The sequence below is a fragment of the Astyanax mexicanus genome, chromosome 12 (assembly GCF_023375975.1).
Source record: "Astyanax mexicanus isolate ESR-SI-001 chromosome 12, AstMex3_surface, whole genome shotgun sequence".
Lineage (NCBI taxonomy): Eukaryota > Metazoa > Chordata > Actinopteri > Characiformes > Acestrorhamphidae > Astyanax > Astyanax mexicanus.
This window is the reverse complement of record NC_064419.1, coordinates 50347200-50363673: the sequence shown is the minus strand read 5'-3', so window position 1 is coordinate 50363673 and position 16474 is coordinate 50347200. Positions and strand designations below refer to the sequence as shown.

The 16474-nt window shown below is 30.0% G+C and overlaps 1 protein-coding gene across 3 annotated transcripts; it reads right to left on the bottom strand.

Annotated features, from left to right (window-relative positions):
- Positions 1–5231: 5231 nt before the first annotated feature.
- On the bottom strand, positions 5232–15233 carry mad2l2 (mitotic arrest deficient 2 like 2). Of its 3 annotated transcripts, none has more exons than XM_022666117.2 (9): positions 15156–15233; positions 14772–14843; positions 13391–13509; positions 12726–12797; positions 10627–10727; positions 6654–6748; positions 6474–6547; positions 6266–6358; positions 5232–5390 (listed from the first exon to the last, which is right to left on the bottom strand). In XM_022666117.2, exons 2-9 carry the CDS (start codon positions 14809–14811, stop codon positions 5337–5339), a joined length of 648 nt encoding a protein of 215 aa, XP_022521838.2. In that variant the 5' UTR covers positions 14812–14843; positions 15156–15233; the 3' UTR covers positions 5232–5336. The 3 variants fall into 3 exon arrangements, with proteins under 3 accessions (XP_022521838.2, XP_022521839.2, XP_022521837.2); XM_022666118.2 differs by having other exon boundaries at positions 15104–15194; XM_022666116.2 differs by having other exon boundaries at positions 14772–15210.
- Between the last annotated feature and the right edge of the window lie 1241 nt (positions 15234–16474).

The window sequence follows — 16474 nt, the reverse complement described above, 5'->3', positions numbered from 1 at the left end:
CTCTCTGCGAATCTAAACACAGAAAAGGGAAATCCCGTCTTTACTCTCCACACACTTTCAGTTTGAAAATCCGCCCCTGCACATCTCTCTACATCTGTACCCACTCATTTATTTACCTACAAATCAGTTCCACTGCCTATTAATGTTCCCTCATAACAATAGATGGCTTTAAACAAAAAAACGAGCATACTGTATTATACTGTACATATTTTTTTATATTTTAAAACGTAATAGCATTGAATCTGCATTACACAAAACAATAAAAACAACTGCGTACGATGCAGCTAGAGGGCAGCAAACACACATTGTATATATTTACTTTACAGTGGCAATTCTATTGTGTATTAAATTTTATATCTTTTAAAAAGCAATATAATTTAAACCATATTACACAACATGTGTAATACAATGCCAATTCTATAGTACGGTTTAAAAATATATACATATAATGTAATATACAATAGATTTGGTAGTTTTTTTTGTTCTGTGTAATTCAGTTTAAATGCGATTAAATATTAAAATATATAAAATGTAATATCCAAAATAATTGGCACTATACTGTAAATATAAATGGTCTGTGTTTGCTGCCACCTAGTTGTGTCATACACAGTAGCTGAAATGCTTTTGAATTTGTGAATATATAAAATATAATATTTATTATAGAGTTGTACGCATTTTGCATAATATTAAACATCCCCGTTATTTGGATGTGTATAAATCCTAAGGATATAGATGTATTGTAAAAGCCCCGGAATCTCTTTATTATAAGATTATGCTGTAATTAAGAAATAAACATCTCATGTTAAAATAATATCATATTTATCTTTCTCATCATTTTAAACACATAGTTTATTTCATAACTACAACAGAACATTGCGGGTTTACAACATAAAAGGAAAGAAACTGAGAAAAATAAAACAAAAATACAAAAATACTTTAACTAAAATACCTGTAGTGCGCTGTTGACACCAGCCGCTGTGATTGGTCCGCTGAGCCTCGCGCTCCCGCCCACATTTTCCCGCCTTCGCGGAGCCGCCAATTAAAATAGGAATAGTGTTTAATAGTGTTTAAATAGGAAATAGATTTATACAAGCTAACCTTCATTCCCTATAAAAATATAAACTTTAGTCTGTAAATGTTTAATTTAAAGCTACATAACAGTATCTAATAAGCAACATTTTATTTAAAAAAGTCTAAAAAAGCAAAGTTTTTACTTTTACTTATATATGAATATTTTCTAAATGCATCAGATTCCAGAAATCTTTGCAGCTTTTCTCTGTAAAATGAACCTGTAATTTAGCAGTGATGGATAATACTAAACAGGAATCCTAACACAGCAGTAATTTTTACTCCATGCTTTACCAGAACATTTAAACACATCATTAAAAAAATCGCTCATACACTGAACTAAGTATTGGTCATCGTAAAGTTTCAGTGCAATTTTTGGACCATTTCAGGCTAAATTTGAACATAGAAAATTGGGTATAAAACTTCATTATTTCATTTTTATTTTTCAATTTTCTTTGTTAAGGAAGAAACTAATCTGTTCTTCCGATTAGTTTTTCATTTCTGCATTTTGCTAACAGAATTGAAAAAAATGTAGCATCTCTCAATTTTTTTTTAAATTATTATTATTTTTTTTTAGATTTCTCCATTTTTGCATCTTGTAGGAAAATATGATGGTATAATGCAACTTACTTTTGTTACAAGATATAAAAAAAAATAGACAATTGGAAAAAATCATGAAAACCAATTTCTTCTATACTACACCAAATGGTAAGAATTAAATAAAAAAGAAGTTTTATCGTCAATCTTCTATTTTCAAATTTAACCTTAAATTGTCAGATAATTGGATTGATGAACGTTACACTGACCCATATCACACAAACACCCAATCTCTCTGTCTGTATATCTATCTCTATATCTGTCTCTCAATCTGTTTATCAATTTAATTCTATGTGTGTATCTATCTTAAAAACGATTAGTATTTAATATATGTTTAAATATTTTTCATTGAAAAGCAATACAAAAATACTTAAAGTTTATTTAATTTATGAAATAGTAAAACCCTTGTTATTTTTATACTACAAATATCTCATTTATTAAAGCTGTAAAAAGGTAATAAATAAAGGAGATATTTCTTTGTAAAATGTAAACATTTTAATAAAGATACCCATGAGAAAAACACATATAATACAGTAATAAACAGGTTCTGTGCAGTAAAACAGGATGTGACATCACAGCCAGTGAGCTCAAAAAATGTACCCGAACGTTTCCCCCCTAAACTTTACTTTAATTTATTATACAGCCAAAAACTACCTTAACTTTTATAATACGACCGTTTTATCAAACTCTTTATATTTCTGTTACTGTCTCTTAAAGACTTTTATATGTAAGTTTTATTATCTCTCTTCTGATTGGCTCCTTTAGACTGCGCCAGGCTGAAACACTCACTTATAATATTAATGTAAACGAGCACTATAGAAAAGGAAGATTTATGTTAGATTATGTTCACACAGCAGGTAAAATCAGCTAAAACCTGATATTTCTGGTTTATTCTGACTGGGGACAGTTTTTGTTTTTAATTGAGTTTATAATTATTTTACTGGTTTGTAAATCTCCTAATGGGTTAATGGGTTAAACCGCACCTACATACATTTCAGACAGTCTGACAGAATTTGCTCCGAATCCTGTGTAAAGATCATCAGGAGCTGCTTTACTGAATAATATTCCCAGAATATTCAATAATAAAAAATGTACTTAATTTTTTTATTTGATTGATTTTGTTGTTCTTGTTTTTTTTAATCATTTTTAAATCTATTTTATTCTATATTTTATTTTAATATAAATGTCTTTTATTATTGTTACTTTTTTTTTATAATTGTTACTTTTTAATTGTTTTGTTTGTTTTATATAACTTTTATATTTTGCTGTTTTATTTTATTTTATTGTCAAGCACTTTGAGCTGCATTTTTATGTATGAAAGGTTTTTATTATTATTACTTTTTTTTTATTATTATTATTAAATGTGACTCAGTCTGAACAGCCAGATCATAATTAACATGATGTTTTAAGTCAAAGATAAAATGAAATGGACAAGCAAGGTGAAAAATCTTATGAATATTAGAACTGATGTCTCTAATTGAACCGATTAGTGTTTCTAATGGAATAATGTTAGTGGTTGGTGTGGCACAGTGGATAACACCACTGCATGCCATGGAGCTACCACATTATTTCATACCTGTCAAGTTTTAGATTTAAAAATAAGGGATATTTTCCTCTGTACGTTTAAAGCCGTCCCACCAGCCCAACGAAGGTTCAGTATCTCTTACATTTTAAGACAGGTTTACAAAAAATCTAAAATAACCACATGTGAACCTTTTACACACTACAATTAGATTATCAGAATCTGAAATGTTGTGGACATTCCTACATATGTCATTCTTTTAATACAGCCAAATTAAAAACCCTTTTCTATATCTTTAAAAAAAGTTAAGATTTCATGTTTTTTTGCCATAAATGCACTCTTTTATATGATATATTTTTTATTTATTTAATGGATTTAAAATTGAACAAAGAGTGCACAAATTCTGCAAAATTACTGTTGGTGACCTAAAAATAGTATCATGAGATTTTACTAAAAGGACATGGACCAGATATGTTTAATCAGTAAAAATTAGTCCTAATGGGCCTACTAAATTAATAATTTTTAATTAATACTTCTTTCTTTTGATTACTCCACCCCTGATCAGTTCAGTTAATTTCGGTCCTCTCCACATTTCTAGTTAAACTGAGTCACAAGCTGTATTTTTTATTTTAAAAGGTTTAATCTGTGTGTTTTATTTCGGAGTATTTTTAAGCAGCTATCAGAAAAATCTCATCACAGTTTCCATGATTAGCCAACCGTTACCTTTCTTTAAGAAAAATCACTGTATATCCAGATCTGTTTTAACATCAGCAGCTCCGACTAGCTGCATGAACTCACAGCGACGGGGGGGGGGGGGGGGGGGGGCTTGGGGCTTCCCCACACTGACCCTCCTTTACAAGCTGATTGGCTGTTTCTCCTGAAAGGCGGGACTTTCTCCTTGAACCGGCTCCACGATTGGTTAAGAGACACAGAGCGGTCAGTCCCCTGTCTCCTCAATAATATATATTTTTTTATCTTAATATAATACGGGAAATTTACGGGAAAATACTAATACGGGAGGACGGCGGGAAAGAGGAGTAAAATACGGTAGTTTCCCGGACAAAACGGGAGACTTGACAGGTATGCATTATGTGGAAGACTGGGGTTCAATTCCCGCTCTGGGTGACCATACTGGGCTAGACTCCTAACACTTCACTGGCTCACCTCTGTAATAGAAATAACCTTGAAAAAAGCCCAATTTATATTTTATAGAGTGTGTTTATACTCCTGCATGCGCGTATCAGCAGCTCTGCATCGCTCGCAGTTTAAATCACAAAGGGGGATGTGTGGGAGGGGCCGCGAGACCTGGCGGACCAATATGTGTAGTTACATTTCCAGAGATGTGTGCATCAAGCTACGGCGTAGGGTACGCGGTAAGTAGAAAGTATAAATTGGCCTTAAGACGCTCTGGATAAGAGCGTTAGCTAAAATGTCGTAAATGTAATTGTAAATGTAAATGGCTGAACGTCACCACAAGAGGGAGCTACTGCGGCATCAAAGAAACAAAAAAACCTTAAGAGTGAGATCTAAAATGTAAAAAAATGTTATTTTTACAGTGATCTGGATCTCATTCTCAGTGATTAGCATAAGCTCAGCTGCAGATCCAGGAACTGCTGGATAGCTCCTGTGATTCAGGAGAAAAAGATGAAACCGAAACTTCAGGTGAAGCTCTGCTGCTCTTTAGTGCATGAGCGTAAGTTTAAGAACACAAACTGTTCAGACTATCAATCGCATTATATAAATTACAGTGTGAACAGACTAAAATAATAAGCATCATATCTGACCTGCTGTGTGAAAGTAGATTATGTAAATATGCTGGATTTAGTGACATCACAAACAACAATACATTCAAAACGGATCATTTCTGCAGCGAGAGCTGTGTAATAGTATGATCTGAAGATTTACTCACGTTAACTTTCTACATCAAAGATGTTTTTATGGTTCGTGATGATTTCTCTGCAGTATTTATTAAAAACAGCAGAAATGTAGTTTATTACAGGTGGAATTTCCTCTGTTTTTCACTTTTTTTGCAGTATAAACGTCAATAAACATCTATAAATGTATATAAAATGGAAATGTTCGCTGTTAAGTCGTCTTAAATCTTCACACGCTGAATTTATTTAATCGCAGTTTCTGAAGACTCGTTTCTTCACGCTGTGCCCGGCTGGCTCTTGTGAGCGCGCTCCTCCACGTATAACTGCATCTGTTCAAAACACAACATTACATACAAATAATATGAGAGAATATCATCGATATCGACTTGTCGCTGTCCAATGAAAAACACTTATCTCCATTGTTGTCGATTTTTAGTTTCCTACATAATTTAAACAGACAACCTGTCTCTTACACTGTGCCAAAATGTCTTGATGAACGGACCAATAGAAACTCTGTTTAAAATGACCTGAAATAAACTCTTTTTACATTGACTTCCATTAAAACTTTAGAAGGTTTTTTCTCTCTCCTGTAAAGTTGTTGTTTTGGAGATACTAGTTTTTCATTGGACAGCAACAATACACAGATTCATGTTAATGTTTAGAACTGCTAAAATATACATTTTATAAAGTACAACATGTAATATATGTATAATTGTAGTTAGATTTTCATTAAAGCGACAGTCTGCAAGTTTAGGGGGTTTGGAGATTTCACTCTGGTGAGAATGAGAATACTTGAATACTTTTGCACGCCACACTTTTCAGATTTGTATTTAATTTAAAAATTTACAGTTGGCTAATAAACACAATAAATAAAATTAATAATAACATTAATTCAGAAGCTATTTTGTCTTATTGTTCTATGATATGAACCATAAACATTTACCATGAATAGCTTATTTATTTATTTGAGAAAAATTGCCTAATTAATTAGCTGAGCCAATTAACTGAATTAATTATAGATCTCTGTAAAAAAAAATAAGAACCAAACTGAACTGCTTGAATTTTTACACCAGGAGTAAAGCAGCATAAAGTTATCCAAAAGCAGTGTGTAAGACTGTGAAAAAACTGTGATTAAAAATCAGGGTTATTCCACCAAATATTCATTCATTTTTTCCAGAGCTGAATATAAATATATTTATTGTACCTTCACAATGTCTGAGGTCATTGTTTTCAGGGGGATGAGTCTGGGCTCCTGCATCAGGACCTCCTGCTCATCTGCTACAATCCAGGGAAAATCCTATAAACACACAAACATACACACACACACTTTCTATAATTTAATATAAACTACAAGACCATTTAAGACTGCAAAGACACTAATATAAACTGGAATATAGAGTATATTTGCTGACCTTTATAACCTGAACTTTCTCCATGTTTCTGGTAGCAGCTTCTCTGGTGTAAACCAGGACAGTGAAGGTACATCCTGCAACAGAGAGACACAAAAACTACAGAAACAACCAGATATACCAGATACATAATCAGTGATTAGACCAGCCACTGGTCAAAATAGGAATGAGAAGTTCTTTTACCTGGGGGGTTGTTATCTAGAACCGCATCACAGACACTGATCTTCAGGATCACGGCTCTCAGCAGCTGCTCTAAATGAGACAGCAGAGTTTCTGAACTGTAAGAGAATCAATCAATCAATAAATCAATCAGCCTTTATTTCAACTCAGGAAAACACTGAGGGTGACCCTCACTTACAGCATCAAAGGGATTGGAAACATTTAATAATAAATTATAAATAATGAGAAACAAAATAGTAAAAAATACTAAATAAAATAAATGTTCAACATTTAATATATATGTAAAATAGAAAATTCTAGGGAGCCGAGTGGTCCAGCGGTCTAAAGCGATGCCACTATGAACAGGAGGTCGCAGGTTCGAATCCCGCTCATGCAGCTTTACCATCAAGCTGCCGGCGCTCAGAGGGAGCACAATTGGCCCTGCTCCCTCCAGGTGGGTACAGTACAGTAGATGGCGCTCTCTCCCCTCATCACTCCTAGGGTGATGTGGATCAGCACAAGGCTGCATCTGTGAGCTGATGTATCAGAACCGAGTCGCTGCGTTTTCCTCCGAGTGTTAGCGCTGTGATGCTACTCGGTAATCAGCATCAGCAGCAGCTCGAAAAGAGGCGGAGTCTGACTTCACATGTATCAGAGGAGGCGTGTGTTAGTCTTCACCCTCCTGGTGTGTTGGAGCATCACTAGTGATAGGGGGAGTCCTAATGAGTGGGATGGGTAATTGGCCGTGCAAAATTGAGGATAAAATGGGAAAAATTGAAAATAGACACATATAATATTTATATATATAATTTTATATATGAAATATGAAATATAAAATAAATATAAAATAAATGTAAAGGTAATAATAAAAGTATAGTAAAATGATAAGAATAATAAGAAATGATAAAATGAATAATAATGAATAAAAAAACATAAGAACCAAAATAAAAATTAAAAGTAATAATGAATAAAGAAATAAAAATAAATTAAATTAAATTAAAATTAAATAATAATAAGAAAAGCTTATTTCTGCTGGTGTTTAGAAACTAAAAGTTTAAAATGATTCAGTAATCCCAGCGAGCTGAAAAGTAAACCCACGAGATTCAGAACTGAAGATGAATCACAGCACCAGAACAGAGCTGGGTCTCGAATACGAAACCAAAAAACGTGCCGACTGTAACGTTCTGTACTCCTGAGAACAGAAAGATCTAAAAACATCCTGTTTTCAATACTTTGCATTTAACGCACTGAAACACACTAAACAGGAAGAGCGTGCTCACAGTGAGGCGTCCTGAACCTCACTAACTTACAGATGAAACAGTTACAGTAATGCTGATACTGCTGAAGATTCAGGGTTTTTATTGTCACGTCACAGAGTACAGGTGTACATGTGAGTGAAAAACTTGGCTGCAGATTCCCACCAATGTGCAGAGAACAATGTACACAAGAAGAATAATAAAATAAAATATATATATAATATAATATAAAATAAGATATACAGATAGCTTTACAGTATAAACACTATACATAATAAACTCAATAACACTACACATAATAACTTACACTATTATTATTACTATAAATACTGATGCTGAAGATTTTGCACCTAAAAAGCGTCACTAACGTTTTTAACTGTTTTAAAAAGATGCAGAAAGATGCAGCCTCTGAAAGAGACGGTATGAGGAAGAGTTCAGGGCTTATTTGGTTGGTTTAACCTCTGGCTTCTGTTTCGTTACAGCTGTACATTCTGTTTATAAACTTCCTGTTTACTCTGCTGCATATCTAAAAACCACTGTTCCAGAAGCAGCAGCAGCGCTTTCAAAAAGGTCACACAATGATATATTTGCATGTTATACATCCTTCCGACACCCATGCTAATGCTAATTATAACCTGTGAAACTAAACCATCATGAGCTTGATTATTCAAAACAGAGATACTTAAAAAATATAAAACAGTAAAATAAAGTGTAAATTAAACAGTAAACTAGGGGTGTGATCATGATTCAGAGTCTGATCCTGTCTAATCTAATCACAGTCAGATCAGCAGGAGCTTAAACAAATTTGAATCCTATTAGAAATAAACCAGTTTATAGAGTTTATACAGTATAGAGAGTTTATACAGTATAAAGAGTATATAGAGTTTATAGAGTTTATACAGTATAGAGAGTTTATACAGTATAAAGAGTATATAGAGTTTATAGAGTTTATACAGAAAATAAAGTTTATACAGTTTATAGAGTTTATACAGTATATAGAGTTTATAGAGTATAAAAAGTTTATACAGTATATAGAGTTTAAACAGTATAAACAGTATATAGAGTGTATAGAGTTTATACAGTATATAGAGTTTATACAGTATATAGAGTTTATACAGTATATAGAGTTTATAGAGTTTAAATAGTTTATAGAGTTTATACAGTATATAGAGTTTATAGAGTTTATACAGTATATAGAGTTTATACAGTATAAAGAGTATATAGAGTTTATAGAGTTTATACAGAAAATAAAGTTTATACAGTTTATAGAGTTTATACAGTATATAGAGTTTATACAGTATAAAGAGTATATAGAGTTTATAGAGTTTATACAGAAAATAAAGTTTATACAGTTTATAGAGTTTATACAGTATATAGAGTTTATAGAGTATAAAAAGTTTATACAGTATATAGAGTTTAAACAGTATAAACAGTATATAGAGTGTATAGAGTTTATACAGTATATAGAGTTTATACAGTATATAGAGTTTATACAGTATATAGAGTTTATAGAGTTTAAATAGTTTATAGAGTTTATACAGTATATAGAGTTTATAGAGTTTAAATAGTTTATAGAGTTTATACAGTATATAGAGTTTATAGAGTTTAAATAGTTTATAGAGTTTATACAGTATATAGAGTTTATACAGTATAAAGAGTTTAAACAGTTTATACAGTTTATAGAGTGTATAGAGTTTATAGAGTTTATACAGTATAAAGAGTTTAAACAGTTTATACAGTTTATAGAGTGTAAAGAGATTATACAGTAGATAGAGTTTATAGAGTTTATACAGTATATAGAGTTTATACAGTATATAGAGTTTATACAGTATATACAGTATATAGAGTTTATAGAGTTTATACAGTATATAGAGTTTATACAGTATATAGAGTTTATACAGTATATACAGTATATAGAGTTTATACAGTATATACAGTATATAGAGTTTATACAGTATATACAGTATATAGAGTTTATACAGTATATACAGTATATAGAGTTTATACAGTATATAAAGTTTAAACATTATAAACAGTATATAGAGTTTATACAGTATATAGAGTATATAGAGTTTATACAGTATATAGAGTATATAGAGTTTATACAGTATATAGAGTATATAGAGTTTATACAGTATATAGAGTATATAGAGTATATAGAGTATATAGAGTTTATAGAGTATATAGAGTTTATACAGTATATAGAGTATATAGAGTTTATAGAGTATATAGAGTATATAGAGTTTATACAGTATATAGAGTATATAGAGTTTATACAGTATATAGAGTATATAGAGTTTATACAGTATATAGAGTATATAGAGTTTATACAGTATATAGAGTATATAGAGTATATAGAGTTTATAGAGTATATAGAGTATATAGAGTATATACAGTATATAGAGTATATAGAGTTTATAGAGTATATAGAGTTTATAGAGTTTATACAGTATATAGAGTATATAGAGTTTATACAGTATATAGAGTATATAGAGTATATAGAGTTTATAGAGTATATAGAGTATATAGAGTTTATACAGTATATAGAGTATATAGAGTTTATAGAGTATATAGAGTTTATAGAGTTTATACAGTATATAGAGTATATAGAGTTTATACAGTATATAGAGTATATAGAGTATATAGAGTTTATAGAGTATATAGAGTATATAGAGTTTATACAGTATATAGAGTATATAGAGTTTATACAGTATATAGAGTTTATAGAGTTTATAACTGACCTGATGGAGAGCAGGGGAGGCTGTGAAATCTCAAACACAAATCTCTCCACTGGATGATGCTCTTTATCCATGATCACCACCACCACCTTCTCCGCCTCGTTCTGCTCCAACAACACAGCACTGATTACTATTACTCACAATTCATTTATATTATACAGTATAGATTAATATTACTCATCATTTATTTATTTATTTTATACAGTATAGATTAATATTACTCATCATTTATTTATATTATACAGTATAGATTAATATTACTCATCAATCATTTATATTATACAGTATAGATTAATATTACTCATCATTCATTTATATTATACAGTATAGATTAATATTACTCATCATTCATTTATATTATACAGTATAGATTAATATTACTCATCATTCATTTATATTATACAGTATAGATTAATATTACTCATCATTCATTTATATTATACAGTATAGATTAATATTACTCATCATTTATTTATTTTATACAGCACTGATTAATATTACTCATCATTTATTTATTTATTTTATACAGTATAGATTAATATTACTCATCATTTATTTATTTATTTATTTTATACAGTATAGATTAATATTACTCATCATTTATTTATTTATTTTATACAGTATAGATTAATATTACTCATCATTTATTTATTTATTTATTTTATACAGTATAGATTAATATTACTCATCATTTATTTATTTATTTTATACAGTATAGATTAATATTACTCATCATTTATTTATTTATTTTATACAGTATAGATTAATATTACTCATCATTTATTTATTTATTTATTTTATACAGTATAGATTAATATTACTCATAATTCATTTATTTTATACAGTATAGATTAATATTACTCATCATTTATTTATTTATTTTATACAGTATAGATTAATATTACTCATCATTTATTTATTTATTTATTTTATACAGTATAGATTAATATTACTCATCATTTATTTATTTATTTTATACAGTATAGATTAATATTACTCATCATTTATTTATTTATTTTATACAGTATAGATTAATATTACTCATCATTTATTTATTTATTTTATACAGTATAGATTAATATTACTCATCATTTATTTATTTATTTATTTTATACAGTATAGATTAATATTACTCATCATTTATTTATTTATTTATTTTATACAGTATAGATTAATATTACTCATCATTTATTTATTTATTTATTTTATACAGTATAGATTAATATTACTCATAATTCATTTATTTTATACAGTATAGATTAATATTACTCATCATTCATTTATATTATACAGTATAGATTAATATTACTCATCATTTATTTATATTATACAGTATAGATTAATATTACTCATAACTCATTTACACATTATACAATCAATATGACTAATGAATAAAAAGCAATATATATGTAATAAATAGAGAAAATGTCTTTACACATCTTACACGTATCTCATATAAAATATATGATAAAGTATTTTACACAAAAAACACAACATTTAATTATACATTTAAAATAATTGTATATTTACAATATCATTGTTAGTATGTTTACCACCATGTGCAATATGCTTAATGTGCAATATTTTATATTGTATTATTTATCTTATTTTTCTATTTTATATTTCTTGTATATTTACGCTACATTATCTCATCTTAGATTTTCTACCTCAAAATGTATTCATCACTCACTTTTGAATCATGCTACACATCTGAGTTATTTGTCTAAAAGTCTAAAAAAATTACAAAAAAGTCCGAAATCTGAACAATTTATACTGAACAATCAGTAATTTATTGAATAGTATGTTATATTGTGCTTTGTTTCTGTGTCTAATGGGATTTAAAAAATGTTAAGCTTTTAAAAAATATTATTTAAAAAAAAATTAATTGTAGTATTGTAATAAAAAAGTCTACACAACTAATGAAGACTTGTAAACAACGGAGTTTTTTACTAAACAAATGTTTAATTTTGTTCCATTTTGCTTTCAGCAAAATAATTATTATTAAATAATTTTGGAGCATTTCTAGTTTTATGTTATACTAAAAACAATCAGACAATAGAGCTGTTAAACTATTATCTCTAATACTGTGTGAAGATTCTCACCTTCTCTATAAGAGGTTTAACACAGTGCAGCGTGTCCTGGATATACTGGTTCAGCTCAGGGTGACACGACATCTGAAATTAAAACAAACATTCTTATTATTATATATTTATTTATTAATTATTATTCTGACACTGCAATGTGATTGGCTGAGAGGTGTTCTATGAGTACCGTTATCAGCTGGTAATGCACTGTAACTGAAGCTCTCCATGTATTACTGTATTACTCCGCCACATACAGGTAACCTAGCAACAATGCAGCAGCGCTTACAAACCAAACAGCGAAGCTACAAACAGAGCAGCAATGGAACTATTTTAACTGGTGGAGTTTTTATAACCAAACAGATCCTATTTTCTCCTCCTCTTTAACTCTTTAAAATCTTTCAGTAAACAGCAATAATTGAACTGTGGTATAATATACACAATAATACACTCGAGATTCCTGCTGTAACCTGTAATATTGCTGATCTATAAGCACAACACAGTAGTGCCAATATTACACATTATAACACCAACCTCAAGAGTATTATTGCTTGAATATTTTTAAATATTGCTTCATTATGATAGAAAATCTCAGGCTGTCTTGTTTGCTCCAGACTTTTGGGTCTGAACTGAAGCAGCAGGTGTGAGAGGTGCTGTGTGTTTAAATATCAGCAGACTGCTCTTACCTGCACAGGTACGTTATACTTCTTCCTCTTCTGAAATATTCCAGACGGATAGACTTCTCTAACGTACAGGATCAGGTGGATGGCCACTTCCAGAAACTCACACAGAATATCAGCCACCACTGAAAAACACAGAAACTAATAAACAGACACTTTCCAAAAGTCTGATTTTGTATAAACAACTTTTAAACAATGTAAATAATAATAACAAACATATATAATATATAACATAGCAAAACTAAACATACCACAATACTAAAGTGCAGAATATTCAGTGCATGCATAGAAAATACAATTAAATTACTGCTTTTATCACAATATACATTTTCAAATCACAATCTCCAGACCTAAATTCCAACTCTGGAATATAATCAAGAGGAAGATGGATGATCACAAACCATCAAACCACCAAACTGAACTGCTTGAATTTTTACACCAGGAGTAAAGCAGCATAAAGTTATCCAAAAGCAGTGTGTAAGACTGGTGGAGGAGAACATGATGCAGAGATGCATGAAAAAAACTGTGATGATTTTATTTATGTTGTATTTAAGAGGGTTCATACTTGTTTTAACCAACACGTTTCCATGATTTTTTTTCATGACTTTTCCATGCCATTATGGCAATTTTTTAAAACATCAGTGCAGACATGAAAAATAAAACCAAAAATCCACTAAAACAATAATCCAAATTGATTGTAGTAAGTCTAAACTGAATCTGATGAAATGTTGACACACAATCATTAATAATAAAATGTGTGTCGGATCCTGAGAGCTCCATTTTCCAAAACTTTCTGGGTATTTTTATTTTTCCAAAACTTTTCCAGGCCTGGAAATGACTATTTTCAAATTCAATGGCAGTTTTTTAATGACCATACAAACCCTGTTCTGGTAACGTCACTTGTGACAATGTTTTAATTTTTCAGTTTTGGAAATGTTTAAATGTTCTTTAATGCTTAAAATTTACAAGGTCATTGTTTCACAGTATTTGGGTATGATACCATACAGTAAAACAACAAATCTGTTTAATAAAATAATTTTGAGAGCTATTGAGATTCATTTATATTATTTAAATTCTGGATTGTTTAACACTTTTTGTTTACTGAATAATTTAGCATGTGCTCCTGTATAGCTTTAACATAGCATTCAATATTAAATTTACAATATAAAAAAATCATAAAATAAAGAAAACCCACAGAGTGAGAGAAGAGGTGCTGTATTTAGTTGATTAGAAACCCAACAATTCATCTAAAACACCTAAATACTAATATAATTTACAGTTATAGATAAGATAGACGGCTAGACACATGAGTAAATTATCAGATATCTGTTTAATAAGATTATTAATGATTATAAACAGGTTTTGGTGGATATTAAATGATATTTACCTTGTCCGAAGTTGAGGTCCTGTCTGGTGAGAGTGGTCATCTTCACATTAATACAGAATCAGCGCGGATCAGCTGCAGTACATGATCACAGTGTGTTTAATAAAGTGTATAAAGAGTGATTATAGTGAGATATTGTGTTTATAGAGGAGAATAAAGGTGTAATAAAGAGTTATATTATGTGTTATATTAGAATAATGGTAGCAGGGTTAGGTACAGACCCGCTCTGTAAGACTCTCAGCTCTAAACCCGCAGATTTACCGCGCTGATCTTTAATTAAACCCGGTTTAATAACAGGAATATCAGCGTACAGGTGAATCTACAGGTGAATTTACCTGATTAAACACCGATCTGATCTAAAACCCGCTCCTCTATTCTCATATTTACCTCCTGATTGTTTACATGTGACCCATTCTGCACCACCCGATACACAAACACACCACTACTGCCCCCTACCGGACCGGAGTATATAATCATATATATTATACATACATGTGCATATATAATCTCTGATTTTACTATTTAACAATGTTTGAGTAAAATGAACATTGTTGTTTTATTCTATAAACTACAGACAACATTTCTCCCAAATTCCTAATAAAAATATTCTCATTTAGAGCATTTATTTACAGAAAATGAGAAATGACTGAAATAACAAAAAAGATGCAGAGCTTTCAGACCTCAAATAATACAAAGAAAACAAGTTCATATTCATAAAGTTTTAAGAGTTCAGAAATAATCAATATTTGGTGGAATAATCCTGGTTTTTAATCACAGTTTTTTTTTCATGCATCTTGGCATCATGTTCTCCTCCACTAGTCTTACACACTGCTTTTGGATAACTTTATGCTGCTTTACTCCTGGTGCAAAAATTCAAGCAGTTCAGTTTGGTGGTTTGATGGTTTGCGATCATCCATCTTCCTCTTGATTATATTCCAGAGGTTTATAAATTGGTAAAATCAAAGAAACTCATCATTTTTAAGTGCTCTCTTATTTTGTTATATATATATTTAACCCTCCTGTTGTGTTCTGGGTCAAATTGACCCGTTTTAAAGTTTAAAGATCTAGGAAAAATAGTAAGTGCAAAATAGTATAGTGCAAAAACTAAAACAAAAATGCAATTATTTAAAAGTTCATCTAGTACATCTATTATGTTTTATATATGTTGGTCTTATATCTTTTTTTTAATGTATAGGAAACATTAAAAAAAAAGCTTGAACATGTATTTTTTTCAAAACGAGTGAATTATCCTGATTAAAGCATTACCTGTTTAAGAAAAGAAACACAATTGTACTAATAAATATTGATATAATAACTAGAAATGGAGTTAGTAATTAACTATTCATACTGCTTGATAGGATTTTTACTTTTTTTCTAAATGTGAAACTCATATTAAATATATATGATCTATTTTAAGCGTTTTTTTTTGTGTGTGTATGATTATGACTTACTGCCAATAAAAACTCAAAAATCAGTGTATCAGAAAATTAGAATATTATATAATAAGACCAATTGGTACTTTTGGCAGTGTGGGCAGTGTGCCAAGTCCTGCTGAAAAATGAAATCTGCATCTGTATAAAAGCTATTATCAGCAGAGGGAAGCTGTAAGATATGAAGTGCTGTAAGATTTTGTGGGAAAACAAAACTGCACTGACTTTAGACTTGATAATAAAACATAGTGGATCAACAGCAGCAGATGACAGACA